Source organism: Carex rostrata, chromosome 8 (assembly GCF_964058835.1).
Source record: "Carex rostrata chromosome 8, lpCarRost1.2, whole genome shotgun sequence".
Classification (NCBI taxonomy): Eukaryota; Viridiplantae; Streptophyta; class Magnoliopsida; order Poales; family Cyperaceae; genus Carex; species Carex rostrata.
This window is the reverse complement of record NC_135925.1, coordinates 10,699,905-10,727,325: the sequence shown is the minus strand read 5'-3', so window position 1 is coordinate 10,727,325 and position 27,421 is coordinate 10,699,905. Positions and strand designations below refer to the sequence as shown.

The 27,421-nt window shown below is 36.7% G+C and overlaps 5 protein-coding genes across 6 annotated transcripts; 3 read left to right on the top strand and 2 right to left on the bottom strand.

Annotated features, from left to right (window-relative positions):
• Window positions 1-2,208: 2,208 nt before the first annotated feature.
• On the bottom strand, window positions 2,209-3,323 carry LOC144558623 (uncharacterized). Its single transcript, XM_078307472.1, has 4 exons — window positions 2,903-3,323; window positions 2,776-2,812; window positions 2,534-2,655; window positions 2,209-2,432 (listed from the first exon to the last, which is right to left on the bottom strand). Exons 1-4 carry the CDS (start codon window positions 3,149-3,151, stop codon window positions 2,370-2,372), a joined length of 471 nt encoding a protein of 156 aa, XP_078163598.1. The 5' UTR covers window positions 3,152-3,323; the 3' UTR covers window positions 2,209-2,369.
• A 226-nt stretch (window positions 3,324-3,549) lies between these two features.
• On the top strand, window positions 3,550-5,775 carry LOC144558828 (uncharacterized). Its single transcript, XM_078307721.1, has one exon. It carries the CDS (start codon window positions 3,940-3,942, stop codon window positions 5,290-5,292), a length of 1,353 nt encoding a protein of 450 aa, XP_078163847.1. The 5' UTR covers window positions 3,550-3,939; the 3' UTR covers window positions 5,293-5,775.
• A 1,680-nt stretch (window positions 5,776-7,455) lies between these two features.
• On the top strand, window positions 7,456-10,487 carry LOC144558171 (F-box protein At-B-like). Of its 2 annotated transcripts, XM_078306939.1 has the most exons (4): window positions 7,456-7,715; window positions 8,149-8,354; window positions 8,489-8,591; window positions 8,946-10,487. In XM_078306939.1, exons 1-4 carry the CDS (start codon window positions 7,527-7,529, stop codon window positions 10,254-10,256), a joined length of 1,809 nt encoding a protein of 602 aa, XP_078163065.1. In that variant the 5' UTR covers window positions 7,456-7,526; the 3' UTR covers window positions 10,257-10,487. The 2 variants fall into 2 exon arrangements, with proteins under 2 accessions (XP_078163065.1, XP_078163066.1); XM_078306940.1 differs by lacking the exon at window positions 8,149-8,354 and having other exon boundaries at window positions 7,458-7,715.
• Window positions 10,488-13,100: 2,613 nt separating this feature from the next.
• Window positions 13,101-16,877, bottom strand: CSN6A (COP9 signalosome subunit 6A). Its single transcript, XM_078307047.1, has 9 exons — window positions 16,310-16,877; window positions 15,650-15,738; window positions 15,463-15,556; window positions 15,317-15,378; window positions 15,134-15,212; window positions 14,934-15,026; window positions 14,355-14,455; window positions 14,163-14,218; window positions 13,101-13,441 (listed from the first exon to the last, which is right to left on the bottom strand). The coding sequence occupies exons 1-9, from the start codon at window positions 16,611-16,613 to the stop codon at window positions 13,360-13,362; spliced, it is 960 nt and encodes a 319-aa protein (XP_078163173.1). The 5' UTR covers window positions 16,614-16,877; the 3' UTR covers window positions 13,101-13,359.
• Window positions 16,878-18,304: 1,427 nt separating this feature from the next.
• Window positions 18,305-26,482, top strand: PEX5 (peroxin 5). The gene is made up of 15 exons (XM_078307044.1): window positions 18,305-18,695; window positions 19,006-19,137; window positions 19,659-19,833; window positions 20,337-20,530; window positions 21,056-21,310; window positions 21,408-21,527; window positions 21,741-21,899; window positions 22,547-22,713; window positions 23,384-23,630; window positions 24,320-24,404; window positions 24,971-25,080; window positions 25,178-25,402; window positions 25,609-25,674; window positions 25,967-26,061; window positions 26,170-26,482. The coding sequence occupies exons 1-15, from the start codon at window positions 18,579-18,581 to the stop codon at window positions 26,246-26,248; spliced, it is 2,226 nt and encodes a 741-aa protein (XP_078163170.1). The 5' UTR covers window positions 18,305-18,578; the 3' UTR covers window positions 26,249-26,482.
• Window positions 26,483-27,421: the final 939 nt, after the last annotated feature.

Here is a 27,421-nt window from a genome sequence, read left to right as displayed (position 1 = left end):
TATTGAAAATTACTGTTTTTTATGGTTCAGATTTGTTTGAAAACAACGATTTTCAATAAATCTAAAAAAATAGTAAAAAATTTCCAAAAAATGTAAAATTTGGTCTCCAAACACATATTGATATGAAGAACAAGATGAACGGTTTGAATCGGCTATTTAAATTTTGAATCTAATAATTATTAGTTCAATGTACATAAATATCTGTACATTACGATTTATCGGCACATCTCTCTCTCTGTATATATATGTAAATGAATATCAAAGGTACCATGTTTGGCAGCCACTGCCTAGTTCTCAAGAGGGAATATATATAGAGGAGGGTTCAAATGTCTCCATCATGCCTCCATCTCTCTATCATTTTCAAAGTTCAAACAGTCGATTTGAACCGCTCAACCTAACCTCCATACTAAAATATATTTGGAGACCAAATTTTATATTTTTAGGAATTTTTTTACTATTTTTTAAGACAGGTACAAAATCAGTAAATCTGAATCATCTAAAAACAGTATTTTTGTACCTATCTAAAAAAATAGTAAAAAAATTCCTAAAAATATAAAATTTGGTCTCCAAACATATTTTAGTATAGAGGTTAAGTTGAGCGGTTCGGATCGACTGTTTGAACTTTGAAAATAATAAAGAAAGATGGAGGCATGATGAAGACACAAAAACATGGAGGCATTTGAACCCTCCTCGTATATATATATGGATCTTACATGTAACACCATTACACCATTACCCCATTACCTTAATGACTGTTGCTGGGCTTCAATGTGGAAATTTGGGCCTGGCCCACTATGTCTAATCAATCTATGATATGAATAAAGAAGAAAGTATTGTCCAATCAATACTGAATTTCTTTTTTCTTTTACCCTTTTATTACCCTTTTCAATGATAATGTATAATCAATCTATGATATGAATAAAGAAGGCAGTATTGTCCAATCAAGGCCATCATAAAATGGTCCCGTCTAAAAAGGCACAAGTACACTCATCATAGCCCCAATATTTTAAAGAGATTAAACCGGGTAACAGCAAATTTTCAGGATTCATAATGATGACAAAGCTACTTGAATAATTAAAATTATTACTCGGAAGGAATATTGGTACGATTGAACCAAATGCACTCAACGCTTTGTCATATACAGATAACAGATGTACTAGAACAAAAGTTTTGTTAGCGTTCAATTATACAAAGATCTTTAGTCTGTTTAATCAATATTCTAGCATCATGAACTTATTTATCATTATATATTACATGGCTTCAACTTTTAAACATTCAATGCAACAGGATGCTTGCACATTTATTTCCATGGGACTAAATCTAAAACTAAAAATTTTAGTCCTCACCCGGGCACCGTCAAATACGAAATAGTTAGATCAAGCTATGAACATGTTGGAACTGAAAACAAGTGAGCCGAGTCGAGCTAGACAAAACTCAAAGCCAACACATGACTATAAGGAGCTGAGCCAAGCAAGACTTTAATTTGAAGCTGAAAATACTGGCTCGCCATTCTTCATGCAGAGCCGAACTGGTTATCTACTAAATCAATTTTCACAACATCAAATCTCAATATCTCATATATATTGTCCTAAGTTGAGACATAGTAATAGTTAATCAATATCTCATATATGTTGTCCTAAGTTGAGACATAGTAATAGTTAACCCTAACATGTCAACAGTTCAGGCTAAATCAAAATATAATGAATAATTCATACCAGCTTGTTAACGAACTGAGCCGAGTTAAGCCAAGCTTGAACTCGTCAAAAAAGATACCAAGACAGAACAAGCAATCTATTTTTAGTTCAAATCTAGATGGAGTGACAATTTCCAAACCGTTTTTGAGCCGACCTCAAACAAATCACGAGCTACGTGTTTTTTTTGTTAACCCTAGATGACATAATTAAGCTTAACTTCAGACTGACCTAAGTTAAACCATTTACTTAAACGGAATAACTTGTGCCGCATGTGGAGCTCGCTTTTAATAAAAGAATGTTTTTCTCCTTCTCTCTATCTTGCTTTACTTTAGGCAATCTAACTTTTTTCCATAACCAAATGAGAATGGTTAAACCGACCTAACTTGAAATAAATAACTTGGATTAGCTGAACTTTGTTCTATAACCAAACACTTTCTTAGGGTTTTAATTATGTCATATAACATGAATGATTGCAGAAACTTTCTGCTTGTTGTGCAGCTTGCTACATTAAATCTGGCTCAATTTTTTTTTTTTGCTTTGTTGGGCCTTCAAAGTTCAAACCATATGATTTTGTTTTCAAAAATTGAACTAGCAAACATTACATCATATAATACAAAAGTAAATCTAACACTCAAAATAATAATCAGGACGATAACTCAAGATCCGGGAACTAACTTAGAAATTCGCAGGGCTATCATCCAGTTGTTTCTCATCCTCAATTTCCACCTCCAAAATTTCCTAACAAAAGAACATCATCTCTAATCAATCTTCTGAATGAAACATGGAACATGGATTATAACACAGTATAGTGATATGATATGAGAAAGATGTTAACTTACTGGGATGCGGTTTTTCAGGTAATTACCGACACGCGCTAGAACAAGGGCACGGGTGTGCCAGAATCTGCCTGTAAGCCTCAATTTCACATAGGGGCCATCCAATTCGGCAAGTTCGACTACTCCTATATTATTATGGTTAGTATCTTAATACACAGTTACAATGGACAACCCAAGGAAAGTAATAAAAATTGTTAAAAAAATAACTATCTTAATTCCATGTATGGTATATAAATGAAATGTACCGGTCATTCCAATTGAAGTATCGAAGATCTGACCTAACTGAAATTAAGGCAAAAAGGGTTATTTTTTGTGAAGTTATAAAAATAATAAAATGAAGCATGCAATGCGAGGAAACAAAAACAGGGCCACCTCAAATCTAGCATCAAGTAGGACCTGACAAATATTCTCCTCTGTCAGATCAAGTGCTGGTAGAGACGCCGACACTGAATTGAATCGCAATCTCTGCTTCCTAAACCGATTGCTTCTGTGCTTCAATGTAATGGTTTTCAAACTCTGAAATTTGTTATATAGCGGTGGAGAATTGAGAGAAGAAAGAGAAGAGAAGCGGCGTAAAGATGGAGAAAATGGATGCAGATGGATGTGATAGACCAAGGCCATCACTGAAATTTCCGATGTCTTCTCCTTATTTTTTTTTTCCGATTTCTTCGTTTTGAGGCGGGAAGGCCATTACTGAGATACTGATAGAATTACTTATCTCAAGAGAATTCAGATTCTCTGATTTTCGTCCGTAATAACTCATAGTGCAGTGCTTCACTGACATGCAAGACATGCCGTATAAATATAGAAGAAAAATAGAAACGAGATCGTAAAATGCGTATAATGGTGAGCCCAAAACCTTGGGCCTCTTGGTCAAAATAAAGGAAATGACCAGCCTAAAATATATTTTGGGCCGTATATCAGCCCAATTGGACTTATTAATCGGGCCACTGGTTTTACTTGGCAAGAGTTGCTACATGGAGATCGGCGATGATGTGAGAAACGGGCGTTTCTCGTTCCTTTCCCTTTCGGCTTTCGCTTCTCTCGTTTCCTCCCTCCCCTCCGTTCTAGGATAATCTCCGCAACAAGTCAAAACCCCCAAATCGTTTCGGATATCGAATCCGAATGAAAATAAATTAGAAGAAAAGTCAAAACAGAACTTAGTTCTGTTCTGATTTGAGCGACTAGCTTAACACGCTGCAGTGCCTTTTCTCGGAGGATCTATCAGCTAGGTTCGCGTGCTATTTCCATTCTCTGTTCATTTAACTTTTGACCTAATATTGTTCATGTATCTTGACCTTGGTGCATTCACCAAAATTAGCCTGATTGACCCCCAAACCCTCTATCCTAATTCATTTCTTGAATACATTTAAGTATGAGCGAGTAGTGAGGGTGTTGTCACCGATACTATGCTTTCCCTTTGCACAGTTCGAAGAATTTGTGCAGCTATTGATGCAGTTGCCATTACTTGTATTGCTGCTGGTATCTCCAAATCGGTGAAAAAAATAGATATTTCCAACTATGCACACTCTGCAAATCACCATCCTGAAAACTTCCCCACAATTGAATCTTGCAAATCTACCCTCTTAAAGAAGGGCAAGATTCAGACCTTAAAACCCGAAACTAATAATGATCTGGGTCCCCAAGATAACACCAATGAGCCCGCAATTATACGAATAAAGAAAGAAAGGGACCCAGAGAAACTGTTCTCATTGTTCCAATTGAATGCCCAAAACAGAATCGTGGTAGAAAATCGTTTTATATTTGAGGATGTGGTATCCCGCCTAGCTGGCTCTCAACGGCTTGACTTAATTGAGCAAATTTTGGAGTGCCAGAAAGGTTTACCCCAAGGTCGAAGAGAGGGTTTTGTAATTAGGATTATTGCACTGTATGGCAGGGCCAACATGCCAGACCATGCTGTCAAAACTTTTCAGGAGATGCATTTTTTTGGTTGTAAAAGAACTGTAAAATCTTTCAATGCCACACTCAAGGTTCTCTCTCAAGCCAATCTGTTTCATGAGTTGTGCCAACTTTTCGATAACGCCCCTCAGATTTATGGAATTCAATTGGATGAGATATCTTACAATACACTTATCAAGGTCATGTGTGAGATGGGTAGTTTGGATTCAGCTTACAGGATCATGTTGGAAATGGGTAAATCAGGTGTCAAACCCGATGTTGTAACTTACACTACTCTGATTTCGGCTTTTTATAAGAAAAGCCTGCGCAAGATCGGTGATGGTTTATGGAATTTAATGAGGCTTAGGGGTTGTAATCCTACTCTTACCACATATAATGTTAGAATACAATATTTGATTAATCAGCGTAGAACTTTTGAAGCAAATCATTTGGTGCGCACCATGGATAAATCAGGAAAAAAGCCGGATGGGGTGACATATAATCTCATGATAAAGGGTTTTTTCATAATGGGTGAAATTAAAATGGCTAACAATGTGTTTTATTCGATGAGTAGAAGGGGTTGTGAGCCGAATGGGAAAATTTATCAGACAATGGTACATTACCTTTGTGAAGAGAGAGATTTTGGTCTGGCTTTTAGACTTTGTAAGAAGAGTATGGAGAGGAATTGGTACCCAAGTGTGGATACAATAAAGAAGTTGCTGAAGGGACTAAGAGCGGTCTCAAAAGATATAAATGCAAGTGAAATTATGAGATTAGTTTATAGAAGAATTCCTCGGTATTCATCTGAAGAAATTATATCATTTCAAGAGATTATGTCTCATAAGCATATCAAAAGAGATTGATAGTACTTTCAGATTTTTTTAAGCAGCTAGGGTTTCTATTTGTGTTTCCAATTTCAAAAGAGGATTTTTTTTTTAAAGTGTCATATAAAGCTATAGTAAGCTTCAGCAAGGAATTTTTCAGTTCTTTTGATATGTCAACGTTAAAAAGGGTGGGAAAAGAAAAGAAAGCTCTGGATTGTAGGGCCTGCTTCTAGATTTGTGCCAGATTAAAACAGATGGCTCAGATCTCATTCTACACGGTTAGGTATCACACTGGATCAGAATTCGATTGTAGAAGGGTATTTTTCTACTGATCTTTGTAGTTTAGAAAACTCTTGCGGAGAGAACAGCAGGTGTACTTATTTTTTATTTTGTTTTTCTTTTTGTATGAGAGAGAGTTGGTATGACTGAATTGTGGCCTGTGGCCTGTGGCTATGGACGAATGTGGAAGCTGTCAAGCTGTAATTAGATTATCTGACATTTTATTTGATGTATTGTCTCACTTCTCAGCATTGTTCCTTTTTCTGTTTTATTTTCTCACGAGCTCCCAATTAAAGATGAAGCATGTAGTTCCATTTAATACAATCATACTGTGGAATGTGGTTAAAGAAAAGTAGCGTCGGTCGTTGACCAAAATGTTGATTGTTACTGTTTTCCTCTTGCAAAAGTACTCTGGCAAGAAATCTATATTAAATGTTGATTATGCTGGGCGTCTTACTCCTGGGAATTTCCTTTTTATCTCGACTTTTAGAAAGTATGATTATAATATTTTAGTTTTTGAAAAGTATGGCAACATTATATGTTTTTTTTTGAACGCATACGTTCACAAGTTATTTTGAACTCATTCGTCCGACCAGCTGTGAAATATTGAAATTTTTTAACTGTCAAAACAAGTAGTGAATACATGTGTTAAACTTGTGAACTCATTCGTCCGACCAGCTGTGAAATATTGAAATTTTTTAAGTGTCAAAACAAGTAGTGAATACATGTGTTCAGTCAACTGTTTTAGTTCTTAGAAGTTGTTTTAAATATTTTTAATTATCTAAATGTACAAGTTCAGAATGATCAGTGAATGCATACATTAAAAAAAAAATGATATAATGTTATGAGAACAAGAATATTATTGTTGAAGTTTTTAAAAATGAGGATAGACAAAAATCTAAAATGCATGCGCCTAAAAGGAGCTCGGAGAGCATATGTTTAGGTGGCCTTCTCAGTACACGAGTCTATAACTCTATATATTAATGTACATAGAGAGAGATTATTCCTATTACTTCTATAGAGGGACAAAAATCAATTCAACTACCTTTGCATAAGTATGTACTCATATAATCCTTCTACTAAAACAATGACAAAGATATTTCTTATTTAAATTGTAATCAATGCTCAGTGAAATAGAAATGTCTCATCACGAAGTAAGTCAGAGCAATTACTGCACTTCTATATTCATAGTCAGTATAAAACACTGTATTGTACAAAAATATAGCGTGTCGGTGTCGGCAGACTGAAGTTGGATGCATGATCCTTAGCCGATCACATTCATACCAAAAAAAATATGGATGTGGAAATATTTTTAAAGGCACATTTAATGGAGTAAGAATAGCATTAATTTAAAAATAACACTATTTTTTTAAGCTATTCAATTTTTGGATGGAGCAAGAATAGCACTAATGCACTATTCTTCGTTTGTCTTATATTATACTAATCTAACCAAAAGTTAATTTACCTACTATTTTCAAACTTAAAATTAGCTCTATTCTTACTCTATTATTTATTTCATCCATGGACACTGAATATGAATCTAAAAGTGCAATTATCTTAACTCGTATTAGGTGCCGTGTGTACATAATTGGCAATAGGAAGGATTAATACCGTCTAATTTTTTTTTTTAGTAACAAGGCCGAAGCCCTGTTCCATTAGCTGAAACAAATATACCGTCTAATTTAATGTACATATTTTAGAGGACGGACGATTTTAAAATTCAGTAGAAGTATGAATGTGGTTCACCAACTTTCCTATTAACGGGCAGCTTCAATATTCGTGCTAAACGGTCCAGATTTGGACGGCCCGTGAAATTCGGGCTTTTTGTTGGTCTGGTGGTCTGGCAAAGCCTTTGTACAGTTGCTCGTTGCACAAATAGCTACACAGAAAACGCCACAGCAAAGTGAAATAGGATATTCTTCTGTAAACAGCGCTTTCGTCACGGGATATCTTCTCTTTTGCTTCCTTCTCACCTTTGCCTGGGTAGTAGTTGAATGGAGAAGAAACCCCATGTCGACGGTGGCGCGCCAGCGGAGCTTGTGGAGAGGCTCCCACAAGCGCTACTTGTGGATATACTGTCGAGGCTGGATCTCTATTCTCTCTGCTCCGCCGCGCCTGTTTGTCGCACTCTCAACTCCTCAGCCTCTCAGGCGCTCTCTTCTATCTCCTCCCTCGACCTCTCTGTTAGTTTCTCCCTCCCCCCCGGATTTTCTTTGTTCATTGCTGCTCATGTGGATCTGTGAGTCAATTTAAGCTGCGTATGATTCGAAATACGGGTCCGATCAAACCAAAATAATTAATTAGTTGATTGTGTGGGAGAAATGGTTTCTGAATGTTCAGAAAAGCTTTATAACACCCAAAAACACGGCCTTTTTCTCGCGACTGCTGTTAATTTCACTACAACGGAGTCTGTTTAGGGGTTCTCCTTTCTCATTTTTTTTTTTTTTTGGGGGTAATGATCGGTTGGAGTTTTGCAGAATTTTTCTCCTTTTTTAAATCCTTTTGGTGTAATTTTTCTACGCAACCAGTTAGTATTATGTATTTTATTTTTGTGCTCAGAATGTGCATGTTTAGTAAATGTTGCAATGTTTATCTGATTCTGTTCAAATTTTATAGGGTTTTTCTCCCACAGTTCAGATCCTTAGCCGAATCCTTGGCGGGAATAATGCCATTCAAAGTCTTGCCCTTGATTGTAGCCGATTAGATTACACTTCGATTAACGACTTTGCAAAGGAGCCCCTGATTGAACTTTCTTTGCTGAAATGTTCAGAATTTTCTTCTTCCATATTTGCAGCCATTGGTGAAAGGTGCCCCAATCTTAGGTAGGAGTCTTGATGGAACTGTACCACTGTATGTGCTCCACCACTTGTTTTCTGAGTGCTTCATCAATTGAACCCTCATCTGTCGTTAATTGGAGTTAAGATTGCTTGAAAAGATTATCTTTTAACCTTTACAGACAATTTTCTTTGGATATGGCATTGCATGGAAAAAGGAAGGATGCATCTATAGCTGTCAACAATGCCATAATACAGATGCTAAGGGGCTTCTCGCAGTTGGAGGTGATTATTATATTTCCCCCCCTCTTTCCTTTTTTGAGAATGCTAAAATTTCTAGTCGCTTATTTGGTTTTATGTTATAATCATTGTAGTTCCCAATTCTATATTTTAATTTTAAACTGTTTTTGGGCCATAAAATCCTAGGTGGCCAGTTTTACTTTGAAAACATCCTCTTATGGTTTGACCATACATTGCCACAAAGTAGGTCAAAATGAAGCCAAACTGGGTGAAAAGTTTTTGGCCTCGCTAGCCAATATGACAAACTAATCAGGTTAGGAGGGACGTGCTAAGTCAACCAAACTTGTACATGCCATACATTATTTCAATAGTTTGATTCAGTTACTTTGATTTTTGCAGTCTCTGTCTTTGAAGTTCCAACTCCAGTATCCTGGGACAGTTTATTTCGATTCATTTTGGCTTGCTTTGCCAAAATCCATCAAAGCTTTAATACTTCAGCCAGTATCCAATAGGCAAGCGAGAATTCCTATGTCAGGAAATACTCAAAATGCTGCTTTAAATTATGTCGGTCTTCGTTCACTCTCCCTTGTGTTGGATGTAATTACCGATGAACTAATTTTATCTCTCACCTCCAATCTTCCCAATTTAACCGAACTATGCCTTGAGGATAACCCTCCAGAACAACCTACTTTGCTTGAAGACTTAACCAATAACGGGCTTCAGTTCCTTAGCTTTTGTCACAATCTGATCCGTCTCTATCTGACACGTGACAAACAATGGACCTTCCAAAGAGTAAATGATATGGGTATGCTTCTACTGGCCGAAGGGTGTAGAAAGCTTGAGTCGGTGAGATTTGGTGGGTTCTCTAAGGTAACTGATGCCGGTTACGCTTCAGTTATCCATTCATGCAAGAATTTGAAGAGATTTGAGGTCACCCATGCTCTTTTCTTGTCAGACTTAACATTTCATGATTTAGCCAATTCAGCTAGTTCTTTAGCTGAAGTCAGGCTGATGTCATGCAACCTTTTGACCAGTGATACGGCAGTTTCTCTATCTTCTTGTAGAAGGTTAGGGGTTTTGGACCTATCAGTTTGTCGCAGCATTGCTGACTCCGGGTTGGTATCAATTTCAGAACTTCAAAATTTGACTACTTTGAATTTGGAAGGGGCTGACATAACCGATGCCGGCTTATCTGCACTTGGTAATACCTCTTCTCCTATTTCTTCTCTATGCTTAAGGGGATGCAAAAGAATCACCGATAATGGCATATGCCAAATGTTTCATGGAAGTACCACAATTAGTTCGAACATATCAACTCTTGATTTGGGTTATTTACCCAGAGTAACAGATAGAGCCATAAAGGTAATTTCAGAGAGTTGCAAGAGAATCACCAGGCTATGTCTCAGGAGCTGTTTCTTTATCACTGCAACTTCAATAACCAGACTTGGTTCAGCGGACCGGTTTGCCAATGGTGCAAGTGTGATAAGGATGCTAGATTTGACACATTGTAATGGGATTTCAGCTGATGGTTTGAGGTTGTTTGATCGGCCATATTTCCGTGGGTTACATTGGCTTGGAATTGGCAGTACGAGGATGGTTCCTCGTGGAAATGGAAGAATTGTTGAACTCTTGGCTGAGAGACCTGGGTTGCAAATATGCAAGGATAATTGTGAAATGGGTTGTAAGAATGAATGGCAGTATCATTCCTAATGGAACACTGAGAACTATGATGTTTCTTGTGTTATTGTTGTAATTGGAACTCGTTTTAGGATAATTTAATTTTTCTTAGTGTGATTGTTTTGAACATTTAGTGTGTATTATGTAACTTTTTTTATATCATGTACTCTTTTGCGACCTTTAGTAGTTGCTTATAACATGTCTTTTTAAGAAGTCTAAAGATGTATGTATAGAAGTATTTGCATGAAGTAATTGTCCTAGAAATCTGTCTCCTGGATTTGAACAAGTCACTTTTTTCGAGTGTGCTGGGTGGGGTTATGATGTGCTAAGTAGGGGTGTTCAAAACTTCAAATGGTTCGGTTTATTTGATTTTTAACTGAATTGGAAAATTTCGGTTTAAATGGATCGGTTTGGTTGAAATTTTGAATTATTTCGGTTTAAATGACTCGATTCGATTTAGACTTCCCAATACTGAACCAACCGATTTATATTGGTTCGACTCTAATTTTATTGGTGTTATTGGTGTTATAATGATTTTGTTAAACCGAACCTAACTAAACTTCAACTATTGTGTATGACAATGTATTTATTTCATTAATAATGGTACCAAAGGGTTTATTACGGTTTGAACCGAACAAACTGAAATTTTCTTTGTTTTGTTCAGTTTGGTTTGTAATCGGTTGATAAGTTTAATTGGTTCGGTTCAGTTCTATTTTTGAAAACCGAAGAAAAGTTTGGTTTGATCATCTTGACGCCTGAAAATCTGGTACACTGGTCCTGATGTAAAAGACTAATAGTTGAAAACTTATGTAGAATACGAGAAGCTGAAACGTTTCTTTTATAATTTACATGACCTGATTTGTAATGAAGATTTTCACATTTTTTTAGACGGAGAATGATTGCTTGATTGCATTCGTATCATAGATAAGATTAAGCTTCGTGCACTAATACATTCCCGTGAGGAAATTGGGGTCCGTTCAATCCAGCGGGACTTCATTCAAATAATCCCATCTGGCACGAATTTCACAGAACCCTGGTGCATCCTAGACAGCTTTGAAAAAAAATAATTCGGCTGAAATTTCCTCGTCTATGTGCGGCATCTAAGGCTGTGCTCCAGAACGCGGAAGGTAACGCTCATTAAAGGGAAGGGAGGGGAGACGCGCTCAGACCGCTGCTGCCCGTCTCGTTTACTCGCTCCAGAAACGAGGAGATCCGAGAGGAGAGAAGAGGAGAGGAGGGGAGATGGCACTGTGGCAGGGGGAAATCAAGTGTACAAAGCTGCGAAATTCGTACCCCCCGATTTGGGGTATAGACGGAGTAACACGAGCGCGTTCCCCTTCCTTCCTCTCCCGTCCCCTTCCTCTGTGCGACAGGCTTCTGGAGCACAGCCTAAGGAGATACTTTGAATCCACCTAGAAAGATTCAGAAAAGAATAAAGGACGCCCATTATTTTCGCAACTATAGCAAAAACTAGCCGAAGCAGAAAAGAAGAAAGGGCCACAGAGACATAGGAGACTGCTTCAGAAGTCAGAACTGGCATTGAAGGATGTAGAGGGAAAGAGAAATATATCAGAGAGGGAAAGAGAAACCGCGCGCTTGAAGGATGTCTGCCGAGCGGGAATAAAGAAATTCTGTGTTTTTTTTTTGCTATCGCGATAGCCACAAATCAGGCTATCAGAATGGCAGGGAATCACCGATTGCCATATCTATTCCCGCCAAACACGGTAATCACTCTCCAGGAAATTGGAATGCCAAAGCATCACCTTCTAAAAGCACGAACCAAACGCCCCCTAAAAGTCTTTTCATAAGCTATATGCTTCAATGGCTAAGCACCAGTTATTATATCATAATTTTGGACCAAGATCTCTTCTTATCAACGTTTTCAATTCAATGCACTCTCGGCAAAAGTCACAGAAGCCTCAACTTCCTATCTTCAAACTAGTAAGGGTGATTCAATAAAAAGGCCTAGGCTTCGTAAAGGCTTTGGTGCCAGATAAAATGGAGATATTGCTCTTGTTCCAGCATTTGAGACTATAACAGCTATGGTTCTATATCAAGTTTGATTTCTGTGAAAATATAGGAGTGCACAACGATGTGCACCAATATCTGCTGTAAAAAGTCTCAATTACAAGTTTCGACAACCAAGGACTTGATGCAAAATGATCATACATCAAAGCGGCATATCCGTTAACTGCAGTCTTGCTTTTAGTACAAGACCAACAGATTGTATGAGAGTTCAGACTTTGTATGCATCAGAACCAGTGAAACTGTCAAAGTGTATTAAACATCCACTGCAAATCCATTTGCCACACCAAAAGGTACCAAACACAACTGAACCCTCCAGTATTTCCTTCAAAAGCATTAGGCCTCTACCTACACATCTATAATCTATTCATTATATTCATTTCAGAAGCATCAGAATTTAACAAGAATATGTAGTTAAGTACAGTGTTGTAAAATGCAATTTTGTTCATGCATACGGAAAACCACTGCATACTGCATATGCAGCATGCGGCCGCATATGCAAATTTGTATGCGAAAGTACATATACGTTTTACTATGCTTTATTAAAGAAATATATATAAAATAAAACTAATTTATATCTAAAGACTTGTTTAGTCTAGTGGTTTGTACTCTTTATCATATTATAAAAGTTATAGATTCTAATATCCTTCACCGCAAAATAATTTTTAGGTTTTTTTAAAGTCTGCATAGACCATATGTGTCCGTATATTCAAAACCGCATTAACTTGACTACATGAGATTCTGTATGCAGAAGACTACTGCATAAGCATGTGCGGCCGCATTTTACAACACATTGTACCCATCATTCAGCAATCATCAACCAATAAAGGTTTTCAGTGGAAGAACGCATATGAAGAGCCTATCACTTTAGGGAGAGAAAAATGAATGCATAATATATATTTTCAAGGCACATCAATTAAACAAAATTGAACTAGACAAATTGTCACGAGTAGGAACAAAAAAAAAAAAAAAATCAACCTAGACCATGATGGTAAACTCCATAATCTCCATGCTACCAAGGATATCAGAAGAAAACAACCCTCCGATGCAGACTATCAAAAACTGCACTGAAGAGTGCAACTTCAAGTGTGAAGCCTTCAACAACTTCAGTTCATATAAAGGCAGTTCGGCCTCCCCTTCTACTGTGCCGATCATATGCAACATTAAACTTATCCACCACATCATTCATCGTACTGCAAAATAGTTAAAGAAAACAACATCATAAAACAGTAGATAACAAAATGCATTCATATCCATTGAAATTGAGTCTTCGAATTCACGATTTGAATAGAGTGACTACATGAAAAACTCAGATTCACGATCACCATTCATGATTTGGGTTAGCAGGATAAGACCCGCTAATTTTTTTTAAATGTACATGCCAAGCTTGTATTAGATTTTCTGCCTCCCAAGAGTCCATAGTGTCTTTTTTTTTGCTTTTCTGGTTTCACCAGCCGAGAAAAGCACAAGAGAAGAACCATGAGAGAACGAACGAGGACACCATATTGTGAACAATTTGCGCACGTAACATTTGTTTGTAATGTGAATTGTATTGAATTTTACATAATGTGATATTATAATGATTTTGTAATGTAATTCATTTGCTATATGTGATAGATATTTGTAGTAATTCATTTCGGTAAAAGTTTACGAATCCTAACGATTTGATTTGATTCAGATCATGATTCAATGCAAAATAAAATGATTCACAATTTAATAATATTGTTCTATCAACCACTGATATCAGAAATTAGGTAATCTGTGCTGAACATCGCAGCCTATCACTTCAAGAGTCCCCAATTAATGCTATTAATAATTGAAAACAAACAGTGTCATAATGCTATTTATTTATGTTATTATATAATTAACAACTAACAGTGTCATAATGCTAAAGGAATTTTATTTTAAACATACCCAGTGCAGTTGGTGAACATAGCAAGATATGTCATTAGAAGAGTGTCATTGAACTCCTGCATATAAAAATACAGTTACCGTTAATTAAAAATGAACAATAAATTAGCAATAGATCATATACTAGAAGATATTTTGTACGAGATAAGCTTATTCAGATTCAATAATAATCTGCTAAATATCCTTAAAACAAACCATTAAGAATTCGTCCTGAAATTTCTCAGACTCAATAGCTGGAAGCCGTCGTAAAAGGCTCAAGACTTGCCTCAGAAGTGAATTATCAAGAGGAACCTCTCCTGTATCAGCACAGCACAAGACAAATAATAGCTGGATATGTTAAGTTACTAATAAATGATGCTACCAAGCCAGGCAGTCATGAAGGTGCCTCCTTTCTAAACATGATGCAGCAAAATATTATCAAAGCCAAAATTTATGTTTATAGGTCTTTGTTATACCAAAAATAAGACAACAAATTATTACAATTTGCATCTTACATTTCAGTAAATGATCAACATTTCCATCAAAAATTACTTCACTAAATTATATCTTTACTTAAAAAAAAGATTCAGTGATGATATATTTTAGAAAACTTGAGTGCATACAATTTATATTTTGATTGACAACATACATAACATTGCTCCAAAAATTTGGCCTAGGGGCTATCCTCAGAAGGATCAGCAAGTATGAAACAACAAAGAAACAAATATGGAAGGCTCATGAAATTAAAAGTGCATTGCAGTATAAAACACAATAAAATAAGAAGTCATGACCGACCTCGTTGCATAGCACCGAGATACTGGTGGAGTATTCTCACCCTGCTATTAAGCATCTTAATAGCACTATGTATTCCTGTGAGATGAGCTGCCACTGCTCAACGAAGGGTTTATCAGTGAAGCCTTTTGGCAAATATAAGAAAGAGGGATGATATTTATTTTTATCACGATAAACAATTAAACTATATAAACAAATCTTACACTGGGTTGCAGCAGAGCCACCATCAGATGGTTTGAGATGTGCCACATGATCCACAGAAATCCTTTCTGCCTCTACCGTCTTAGCATAAGAAAATTAAAATAAAAAATACAAACAGGTAAAACAAATTAATCTAAAATACTAAGTTGCCAGCCAGATATAGTTTCATAAATGAAGATGCAAACCTCAATGTTATAGCTTGATTTGACAAATATGAGTTGAGGATTCCCATCAATGACATGCAACTCTTTTTAAGTCAAGAAATAAAAATGTTAGAAAGAAAAACCCTAAAAAGAAAAAAAATATTTAAAGGATAAAAACATAAGCATACCTGTCTCGTAAATAGAAATAGGCAGGTCCTTCTGAGAGTGGATGATTGCAGGGTTCAAAAGGACATAAATTGGGTTCTCATTTATATCCATAAGCTGTACATTTAAGAGAAGAATGATATGTCATGAGAAATTAGCATGTCTAGCATAAATGAACTTTAAAAATAATGATGGCAATTTAAGGCTTACTGATCTATGAATTAGCATGTCAGACTCCTCTACATCGCTTCCAGTTGAGTACCACCCGAGTATATAGAAAGTTGGAAATACCTTCTTATCTGCATTATTATTGCCAACAAATGATATTATGTTGAGGTAAAATATTGAACCAAAGAAGCAACTATACAAGAACAAAAAAAATTTGCAAAATAACACATATCACCTTAACCCTGATTTTGGGTTCTTTCCCAAGAGGACCAAAGCTCCATATGGTGTTAATAAATCAAAGAATGTCAGGTGATGAATTTCACTCATTTTCATTTGTCAAGTAAAGAACTTTTAACAATTCAAGTTGCCACAAAAAAAAACATAAATTCACGCTAAAACATGAAAAGGCACCAGAAACTACAGTATAAGCCCAATCAAAATCTGACAATTCTGCCTTAATGACTTAAACCTAAATTAATCTTCTAAGATTCTGAATAATTCCTACATAATCAAATCTGCCTCTTCTCAACAGAGCATGTTGTATGATCATTAGCAACATAAATTAACCGCAAGACAAAACGCAGGGTACCTTTTTCCCTCTGCAACCCAAGATATGATTACAGCCTAAAACCCTAGAGAGCTAAAACCAAAAAGGAACGCCATAAACAGAGAATGGAGACAGAGAGAAATACAAAAACATACAGAGCTCTTGCTTTTTCTCAAGGAAGGCACGGTCGAGGGTATGAGTATCCGGATCAAAGAGGAGCTCGAAGCTATTGAAGATCTCCACGGTGCGGCCACGCTGGACGCCGATGACGCAACCGAACACACGCGGCGGCGCAGGAGGCGCCGATCCGGCGGCACCTCCGTTGGAAGGAGCGGCCGAGGAGGAAGACTCGCCGGAGTGCAGGGTTTGCGCTTTCAAGCGGGTGTAGTGGTCAGAGATGTTGACGATTACCAGAGGGTGAAGCTTGAAGGTTATTCCGCTGCTTGAAGAAGAAGCCATGGCTGGTTGAGAGGAGGGAAGGAGAACGAGCGGGGGTGTTTTGGGGTTTTTCTTACTTCCCTATTTTTTCCTCTGTTGCGTGCAACTGGAGCAGCTCCGATCCCCTTGAGAGGTTTATTGTACGGAGCACGAGAGAGGACAGAGAAACATGAACAAGCTAAGCCGAAATTGGAAATTTAATTTTAGCAAGCCCTATATTATGTCTTTACAGTCTTTCTCAATTTTAGCCCGTTACAGACCACAGCCCGTTTTCTCATCATGATATATAGGGACGAAGAGTTGGGTTGGAATGGGGGCCGGCGTGAATCAGTTATCAGCATGCCTAAAATTCTCTCTCATATATAGTTTTTATTTTATTTTTGCTCGAACATAAAATCGGTCTGATTCTAAATAGCTAGCTATAACTATAAATAGTTGTGCTATAGCTTTTTTGGATCTTAAAAGTGAATTCGGCTAGTATAACATCAGTGTCATATGACACTAACTTTAAAATCAAATGAAGAGATTTCAAACGACTAATCTAAACCGTTCAAACTGATTTACTTTATAAGTGATGCATTTAGATACAATTTTCTTATATTTTCGAGTTATTTTAGTATCAAATCAAGTGCTAAAAATGTTGAAAAAATGAATGTATTAAAATTAACTTAAAAACTCACACATTTGATCACTTGGCTTGATACTAAATAAATTTGAAAAATTATAATTTTGATGTAAACACATAACTAATAAAGTAGATCGATTTGAACAGTTCGGATTTACCGTTTAAAATCGATTCGATAGGTTTTAGAGTTTGTGTTATATAGGTTGAAATAACACTAATATCATACTAGCCAAATTTCTTAAAAGTTATAGCACTATAATTGCTACTTCTAAGTTTGATATTAATTCAACTTTGTGTACAGCTCACCGTGGGACTGCATTCAATTTGTGAAATTGAAGTGAAAAACAAACTAATCAAAGCTGAGCCAAACGCCCAATCATTTTTTAATACGTGATACAACAAAAATATTTGCAATTATTAATGCTTTGCCACGTCAACGTGCTATGTAGTGCTGCTGCTGTATATTGCTATCAGAAGTTTGTAAATCTTATTATTATTTTTTCGGAGTAGTCTTGAACTTTTGGTCAGCAAAATGTTTCTTATGGAGGGCCGGCTAAACCATTTGTTAAACTGCGGCGCCACGAGAGATGAACTAAAGAATTTACGAACCTCTTTTAGAGGGTTATCGGGTCCACGGGCTAAGGCTAAGCAAGTCCAGTCCATGCCATTTAGTTGGGCTCGTCCCTCTAGGAGGATTAAAAACAACTGTGTGGCGTCTGCTGTCTCCCGAATTCGTATCCTCTACGTGAACTCAAAAGGGAATCTTTTGAGTTAATGAATCTCAGCCGTCCAATATGCTTTAAGAGTCGTGTAATTAGATCCGCACTAATATTAAAGAACCCATAGGTTATAGGTACAATCCGGATTGGCTCCGTTTAAAATCAAACGGTTGAGATTCATTAACTCAAAAGATTCCTTTTTGGAGTTAATGCAGAGGATCCACATTCCTCCCTCCCCGCCAGAAACAATTATTTGTTCCCTGGTCTTACCTTGGAAACTTAAACTCAGCACCATATAGTCTCCAGAAAATAATCAGACGGTTCTAAATAAATCGGTATACAAAGTTCCCTGGTCTTACCTTACAAAGTTACACCCGTATAAATCGGTATACAATAAATAATGAACCAAAGCCTGTGAAGCGGTGATCTTTACCTTCGGTCAACAGACTCACAACTCTACCCGCCCCGAGGCCAACCGTGCCAAAAAGAGTCGTGTTTTCTTTTTATTTGCATAGGAACTCCGAAATTTCCATCCGCTCTCTCTTCTTCTTCTTGCTTCGCAACTATTATCTGTTTGCGAAGCTAAAACTTGGCACAATTAGGAGATTAATCGAGTAGAGTTACTGATTGGATTAGAAGGAGATGGCGATGAGGGATCTGATAAACGGCGGCGCCACCTGCGCGGTGCCTGGCTCGTCTTCTTCCAATCCTATTGGTGCCCTTGCTAATGTTATGTTCGGCACATCTAACAAAGCTGAGGTTGATTATTATTAACTTTAGTTCTTTGATTGCCTGGGTTGTGGTAGTTAATTAGAATCGATCAATTGTGATCCTAGATTATTTTAGCAGCCTTTCTTGTTCTCGAGCTCGAACGGAAATTTAGTTGTTTGATTGCTTGTTGTAGTTCGTTGTCAGCTAAGAGCATATTCGAATTCCCTTAAAGTAATTAACTTTTGGTGCCAATTTGCATTATTGTATTATTGCAATTCATCAAAGATGGTGTTCTCATTATTTTATAGAACATGTGTTTCCTATTTTATCTTGTTTACTCTTTCTTATTTTGTAACAGGAATTAAAAGGACTTCCTTCAACTGGAGTTAGTGTGCCTGAATCTTCTCCTGACTTCAGGCCGGACATTCCTCTCTCAGCTATTCCTGGGTCTGCATTCGACACCCAACAGAACCGGCTGCGCGATGCACGGGTGAATTATTTTTCCTGATGTTGTTATTAACTCTGTCCATGTAGTTTAAGATAATTTAATACCTTGTTGGTGCCACTAGCTGATAGTCTCTAAGGAATAATTAGCCAACATCTACATGGTTGTTATTGTGATTTGATTAATTGATGAAAGGAGCTGGTATTTGGAGAAAGGTGTATGTTTGTTCGTTAATTTCTCTCAGTAGGAACCACAGTTTAGACCTTGTTCATGACCTAAATAAAAGAAGAAGAAGCCAAATCCGCTTAGTTCGGGTGCAGCCTGAGAATTGAGGATGGTCATCAACTCACCATTGGTACAGAAATGCACATGCTGGGGCAGGAACCTACCAGTACAGTTACTGCTTAAATCATGCTAACATTAATTGGTAGAGGATTATATAATTTCTATGCAGTGTTGATAACAGGCAGCTTTGATTATTCTAGTTTGCAAAAGTAATCACCAGCTGTTCATGCTAAGTATTGGATTGGAAAGGTTAAACTAACTCTGCAATTACACTTGCACAGAGCAACGATTTTCTTCGAGGATTTCACTCTACAGACCATGTAGGATTTGCCGATGCTTGGGATGATGTTCAACGGCCTCCAGTTCTCCCTCCTCCTCATTTTGCTGGAAGTGAACCACAATTTGGCGAGTTTGAGAGGATATACGATGCCCCTCCTGTTCAGCCCACATGGGATGGTATGTGCTCCTTACATCCTTATTTTATAAACACCTTTTTTTGTGTTCCTTGACAAACTCATCCAGGTTTGTTGTTTGCTTTGCTATATATCCAATGCCATAGGAATAGCTGTACTTTACAGAGGTGTTAATTTTACTTCTTGTTGGATTGATGTCAGTATTGCTTTGGACCTCTAGTTAGGTGTTTGAACTTCTTTTAGATTTGATAGTTCCAAAATGTTTCTGCAAATTGATAGTGGAGCTAAGCAGATGACTGGACCTTACCAACATATTATAAGTAGGATGGGCACACACCAGCATGATCTTTTCTTTTTAGCTCTTTTTATTATCACAAAATCCACGGCTGGGCTCATGTTGTTAGTCCCTTAAATTAGTTGGTTTACTTGATTAATAGCTTGGGTCATCTCCTACAGTATGCTGTAGCTGAATTGAGCACACTTTAGATTCTATTCAGCCAATTTGATTTTAACAAAAACCCACCATCATTTTTTCTACTTTTATAGGGCCCCCACAGAGAGTGCTGTCAAGCGTGCTTCACTCTTTTGTGGACAGTGGCCGGTCTGGTGTCCCTTTCCATCCAGTAGCACTTCCAATGCTTGGATTGTCAGAAGGTGACAAGCAGTGTATACGTGATAGGAGCTGCATTTTGGCACGCCATATATATGGTGACAAGAGTGAAGATTACATCAGTGCTCAGGTTTCTGTTTGGCAGTCTTTTTTTCTTTTTCTTTTGTCTTTTTTCCATCTGCCCAATATATTGGTCTGACTAACTTTGAAGTAAAATTATAGTTTTAAACTTTTAGGGTGTCCTTTTCAGTAGTCTATAGCTATCAATTGACTTTGGGGTTGGGGGGGGGGGGTTCTAAATATGAACAAGTCATCTCAAACCAACTGTCTGTGATGGATCATGCGTCCTTAAAGAATTACAAATCATAATACAATGTAGTATATCAAACTGTCCATATGACAACATCCGGCACGGCTGCAGCACAAGCAAACAGTATTATGATTTGCACAAGCAACAAGCATCACAAGCTTTTACATTGTATTATGATTTGTAATTTTTTAAGGACAATGTAAAAATGACTGATATTAACTGGAGAGGCTCTAAGCAAACAGTTGGTCAGCTCCTGTCATAGTCACATCGGATCTCCTTTCATTGTAACCATGAGCCTAATATCTCCCAGAAATTACAAATTCAATAATTAAAATTGTTTTTCAGGTAAACACTCTATTGCAATCATTGGACATAGATAGTAGTCGAATGAGGGGCCCCATGCCAGGGCAGTTCCGAGAAATGGAGGAATATTGGAACGAGTCCCAAGGTCCCTTGATCAGACCACCTGGCATGGTTAATCATGCTGATAAATGGATCACTGAGTTTAATCAACAAAGGAACAATGACAATCCTGATGCTTGGGCTCAGTCTTTTGAGCAACAACATGGTGCTAATGGTTGGGCCTCTGAATTTGAGCAAGTAAGACTAGAGAAAATTAAATTTATCATTGGTTGTGGCTCCTACAAGATAAAAAGGTTCCTTGTATGTCTTCTAACTATATAGGGTTTGTCACCAGGAACAAAACCAGATGGCATTGGGCCAGTTCAGAGGTGCAGCAGCACCTAACATGGCAATGATGGAGCAATCTCGGATGCTTGCGCACACACTTTCGCAGAATAGTAACCCAAAATTTCAGGTTCCTTTTTCTCACCTGCTTTGCTCAAAATAACTTTGAACTTACTGGTAGCATATTATGGGATGATTTGCTCTCATACAATAGGTCAATATCTTGTGTTATACTTGTGACTACTGTCTTTGTGGGCGTACTGGTTATGTTAATCTAGGTAGGGAAAATGTTTCAGGAGTTTCCTTAATACAAATCTAATATCAATCTCCTTTTTTCATTCAGAATTCACAATTTCTCCAATTTGTTTCTAAAATGAGCCGTGGGGAGCTGATTATTGACGACAATCAAATCAAACCGGCCAATACTGATTGGGCTGATGAGTATCAAGCACAGCATAATGGTGGCCCTGTCTCCTGGGCTGATCAGTTTGGTCAGGAACAGGTATATATGTTGTTTACTTCAGATTTTACTAACAAATTCATCACTTCAATAATGTTTTATACTCATCTGTCTCTCTGAACTCCTGTTCCTATTCTTAGTGGATACATAGACATTTACATGAAGAGCTTGTAATTTTGTTTGATTTCATATTTTCTAAGAGTTGAAAATTTAATTAAAATTCATCTCCTTCGACAATATATTAATTAAATAAAGTTTGTTAAAGACAAAGTAAAAATATTAAGACAAATTAAAGTGCGTTTAACAAATGGAATGTATAAAGAAAAAGCAAAGTACAGCTCATTTTTACTTTAATGTTCATTTAAAATTCATTTTTTTCGACCATATGTTTACAACAACAATAACCAAGCCTTTAGTCCCAAACAAGTTGGGGTAGGCTAGAAATGAAACCCGATCGGATATGAGTGGGTTTCATCTCCATAAGAAAGGCTGTTTTTTAACCGTTGGCTCGCCACGCCTTTCCCGACCCTCCTCATTTTTCCTGTCTTGGATAGGCTGCGTAGAAACTACACAAGCGGAGTTCTTTCGACCATATGTATAAATAAATTAAAATTGTCAAGTAACATTGAAATCATAATCAAATTTTATCTATGGTAATTATTCACTTTCTTTGATATTTTGTACCCCAGGCTACAAGAGGGTGGGCCAGTGAGTTTGCCCAGGAACATCAACTGGAGGGATCAGTGGATGAAAAATGGGTAAACGAGTTCTCTTCCAAGTTGAATGTGAATGATTGGGCTGAGGAATTCAGCAACCAAGTTGCTGATACTGACAACTGGGCTGATGCATATGATCAGTGAGTTCACTATCTTTGTGTCCTTCATTTTAACAGACAGATTTTGCAGTATTATGTTTAACTATAACTCATTGATCTGCACAATGTGTCTGGACAATAACAACTTAAGATTCATTCGTATAGACCCTCTTTAATGTTATTTTGGAAAGAAACCATCTACATCTATCCTAGATCCTCTCTAATGATATTTTTCAATAATAACCTTCTAAATCTCTCCTAGTTTGCAGGAAAGTAGGAAACATGTGTTATTTATTTGGAATTATTCTATCAAAAATGGTTCAATGGAATTTTTCTGATATTTATATATAATTTTTGGGTAAATGTAGCCTTCGCCATTATCTCTGTCACAGAAATATTTGGATTCAATTTCTCTTGCCATAGATAAGTGATTGATGTTAGAGTTATACAGAATATTTGCAAATAAAAGAGAAAAATAAGTTAGAAAGTAGAGAGACTTTGCTGTGTCACTGGCAGTTGAACTGAATTTTTGGACAAATTGGGCATATTTTCATTTTTTTTTCGCTAGAGGTTCTGTCTTTTCTTTTGTTCTTTTTTTTGCAAGACCACCAATGATGGTTATTATTTTGCTAAATGATGAATACTTTTTCTTTTCCAGAATAATTCCCTTTTATGTATTTTTTTATTAACTGTTTTTTTTCTCATGAAACAGGTACTTGGGTGATGAAATGCTGGCCTCAAGGCAAAAGCCAAAATCAAGAGGGGTTTATGAATTTTCCGCCCTGAACCCTTATGTGGGCCATCCAAATCCTCTGAAGGAAGGGCAAGAACTGTTTCGTAAGGGCCTTTTGAGTGAGGCTGTTTTGGCTTTAGAGGCAGAGGTTATGAAAAATCAAGATAATGCTGAAGCATGGCGATTGCTAGGAATTACTCATGCGGAAAATGATGACGACCAGCAGGTCAATATTTTTTTTTTGTTTTCTGTATATTCAATTAATAGACGAGTTGAAGCAGAAGCAAAAAGAGGAAAAGAAAAAAGGAGTTGAAGGCTGTTGATATTGTAAATAAGTACCAAGGGGTGTGATTACTGACTTAACTAGCCTTGCCAATACAGATACAAGTCTTAAACATATCTTTTCATGGGAATTTGTGTTTAGGTTGAATTGAAAAATCATTTATGGCATGTAGTTGATCGTTGTAGTATTGTTGTGGTGGATTAGGGATTACAAATCATTTGAACTGATACCATGCAGTCAGCTGTGTATTAAGGTCAGCTCCTTGTCAATTGTACAGTATCTGTTGGATGGTGCATGATATAGATGGGCATTTCAGTTCAGATAAATGATCCCGATTACTAGTGAACATAAAATTGCTTTGCTTTGTCAGTCATTTATTAGGACTTGGGACTAGTCTGAATCATCCCATCTTAGATGCATGCAGGTAATGCTGATGGAAATGAGTCAAACTCTTGTGCCATGGATCTACCACCACCAGTTTGTATAATAATATTAGAGAGTGACCTTTATATCATTGTCAGTAGAAATTCATGCTTGAGTTGCTTATGAGAGCTTTTCACATTGATCAAGTAGTGACCAAGATTTGTAGTATGGGTTTTAGATTTACAGTTTCTCATAATTTTTTTTTACAGGCAATAGCTGCCATGATGCGTGCCCAAGAAGCTGATCCTACAAACCTGGAAGTGCTTCTTGCTCTTGGCGTTAGCCATACTAATGGTATCTGTTACATTTCCTTTTCAGCCAGTTACTGTTCAATGCAGTTATGCTAGTGATTTTTTCTCTGTAGGGACCAATTATCATTTGAAGAAGGATTTTCTGATATTCTATCAATCAGTTTATACAACATTATTTTCTCTATTTTTATTTACAGAACCATAATAGGAAATTATGTCAACCTTGATTTGTATACTTCTAAATTTAAATAAATAGGTAATTTAATTATTGACGCCCTTGATTTGGATATGGAGCAGTTTTGGAGATTTTCATTAAATTCCAAAGTAAACTATCAACCAGGTGACCAAACTTGAACTTGATTTGGTCATTGATGTATGATTGAAACTGGAGTAGAGTTAAAAGTTATTTGATTAAAAGTAATCTGCAAGGGAAAGATTATCAATAGTGTCCCAAATGGTTACCAGAAAAATAACATGAGCAACTAAAGTTTGTTCTATTTGAGTTACTAGTTTTTTGTGTAGCTCTTTTGTACTTGTGTTGGGATATGAACCTTATATATTCTTATAATTTAGTAGTTCTTTTCTAAATTTTCTATATGGCAATTGCAGAATTGGAACAAACAGAGGCATTGTCATACCTGTACCAGTGGCTAAAAAATCACCCAAAATATGGTACTCTTGCCCCTCCACAGCAACCAGATACTCTATTTTACAACGATGTGAGCACTCCAATCGAACCTGCAACTTTACTCTTGTATGTGTTGATAATTGCATTTTTGTCAAACCTAATGATGTGTTGATTAAAATAATTCTCAGGTGGCCAGGTTATATACCGAAGCTGCACAGTTGTCGCCGGAGGATGCAGATGTACATATAGTTCTTGGTGTGCTGTACAATTTGTCAAGAGAATATGACAAGGCTATAGGTGCTTTTAAAACTGCGCTTAAGCTCAAGCCCCAAGATTATTCTCTCTGGAACAAGCTTGGTGCTACACAAGCCAACAGCATTCAGAGTGCAGATGCAATTATGGCATATCAACAGGTACCTTGTTTGCGTTTTTTATTTCAGGTTTTAGGGAATGATTCTTGGTCTGAACCATGAAAATGAGTTATCTTTTCCATGTATTTTCCCATTTGAAGTCTCTGGAAACATTGAACTTGAGAAAATGATGACCAAGTACCCTACAGAGTTATTTGTTATGGAGAATAATTGAGTAACACACTTCCTTTTGCCCCTTCAATTTGCAGGCTCTTGACTTGAAACCTAATTATGTCCGTGCTTGGGCAAACATGGGTATAAGCTATGCTAATCAGGTTTGTTATTTATTTATTTTTCAGATTTATTTTATTAGTTCAACCTGCCTTTAGTAAAGCATAGCGTTCTCCATTTGTACCAAGGAAATGCAGAATAGACTGAGGCTGAAAATCTCTTATATATAATTTGGCAATTGCTAGATGTTTCTTTAAAATTTACTTGTACTAGAAAACACTGCTTAAATATTCTTTAGCATCTGCAGTGATGGTAAAGGTGCACTATTGCTGCATTAACTTACTAAAGTAAAACGTTTTTCTTTAATCTCATTATTTATTTTCTTTTTGTGTTCAGGGTTTATATGATGAATCCATCCGATACTACGTTAGAGCGCTTGCTATGAACCCTAAAGCAGACAATGCCTGGCAGTACTTGAGGATATCTCTCAAGTATGCTCTTGAACAACCCCAAATATTCACTTTTTAATTAATGTAAGAGAAATAAAACATTTAACTTGACTGAATTCTTGAATTTTTTTTTCCTTTAATTTTTTTCAGATGTGCCTCTAGAAATGATATGTTTGAAGCATGCGACTCCAGAAACCTTGATGCTCTCCAGAAGGAGTTCCCTCTGTGAGATTACAGCATTTCCTCTATTTAAACATGTGCAACCTGGAGAGGACATATCTGTTGGTAGGAAATGAAGATTTTTTCAAGCAGACATTATGTCCGATTTTTTCAGTCATAATGGTTCCTTCGTAATTTGTTAATGCTTCCTTGTACAAGTTATAAATGACATAAGGAACCTGTGTCGAACCTTAATAATAGTACAGAATATGCTCAGCATATTTAGAAATCTATATGAGCATAAGTTAACTGTGTTGTAAATGTAACATCAAAATAGTAGTACGAGGGTTATTGTATCATTGGACTGCGAGGTGGTCATGAAACTGCAGCCAGTTACAGTCAATTTTGCAAAAGAGCTGCTAATATTAATTTTTGGAAAAAATAGAGATTTGTGCACAGTCAATTCGCTGTTTTTCAAGATAAAAATGGGGACAAGCTTCATCTTTAAATATTCATAAAGGATTGCTTATTCGAGTTTTGAACCTGTGATTTTTCAAAAAAGGATATTATTTTTAGGCATCAAATCAAATGTTGATTTAAAAAAAAAATCTGCCTTATTGGTATTGCAATGATTTAAAAAAATGCTTTGTCGCAGAGAAAGAGTAACAATTTCATTTATGCACTAGACCACTGTGGATAGTTTTGTAACTGTTAGGTTGCCCCAAGGACATGGAATTTAGAACTTCCCCTACAAAAGGTACGTTGTAATTTTAGTGGCTCAATTGTCTGCATATGCGTGAAGTCATGCCAAGAAAAAAAATAAAATCTTTGGGGTTACGGGTTTTTTTTTCAGTGAAGCTTGCGGTCCTCAGTTTACTTCTTTACTCGCGAACCGCTGTGGGAGATCTAAATTGACTATTTTGACAAGCCGGTGGATGTAGCTTTTAGCAGCATTTACAGTAACGCGGGGCATCTAATGCACAATATTTCAAATTAAACTGTCTACACCTGTGTAAATTAGAAATTGGAAAATAAAATGACGCCCCGCTAACACTTTTGATGGCCAATGCTAGTTTTTTGCTTGTTATTTTGAATTCCTCATTTGACACAATAAAAACACAACTGTGTAATTATCAAATAATATTACAACACAACTAAATTCCAGAAGACGCTATGCAGATGGGAGTAAACATGTTTATTTGAGACGGCGTGGACATTCTGATTTTTGCAGCTCATGACTGAG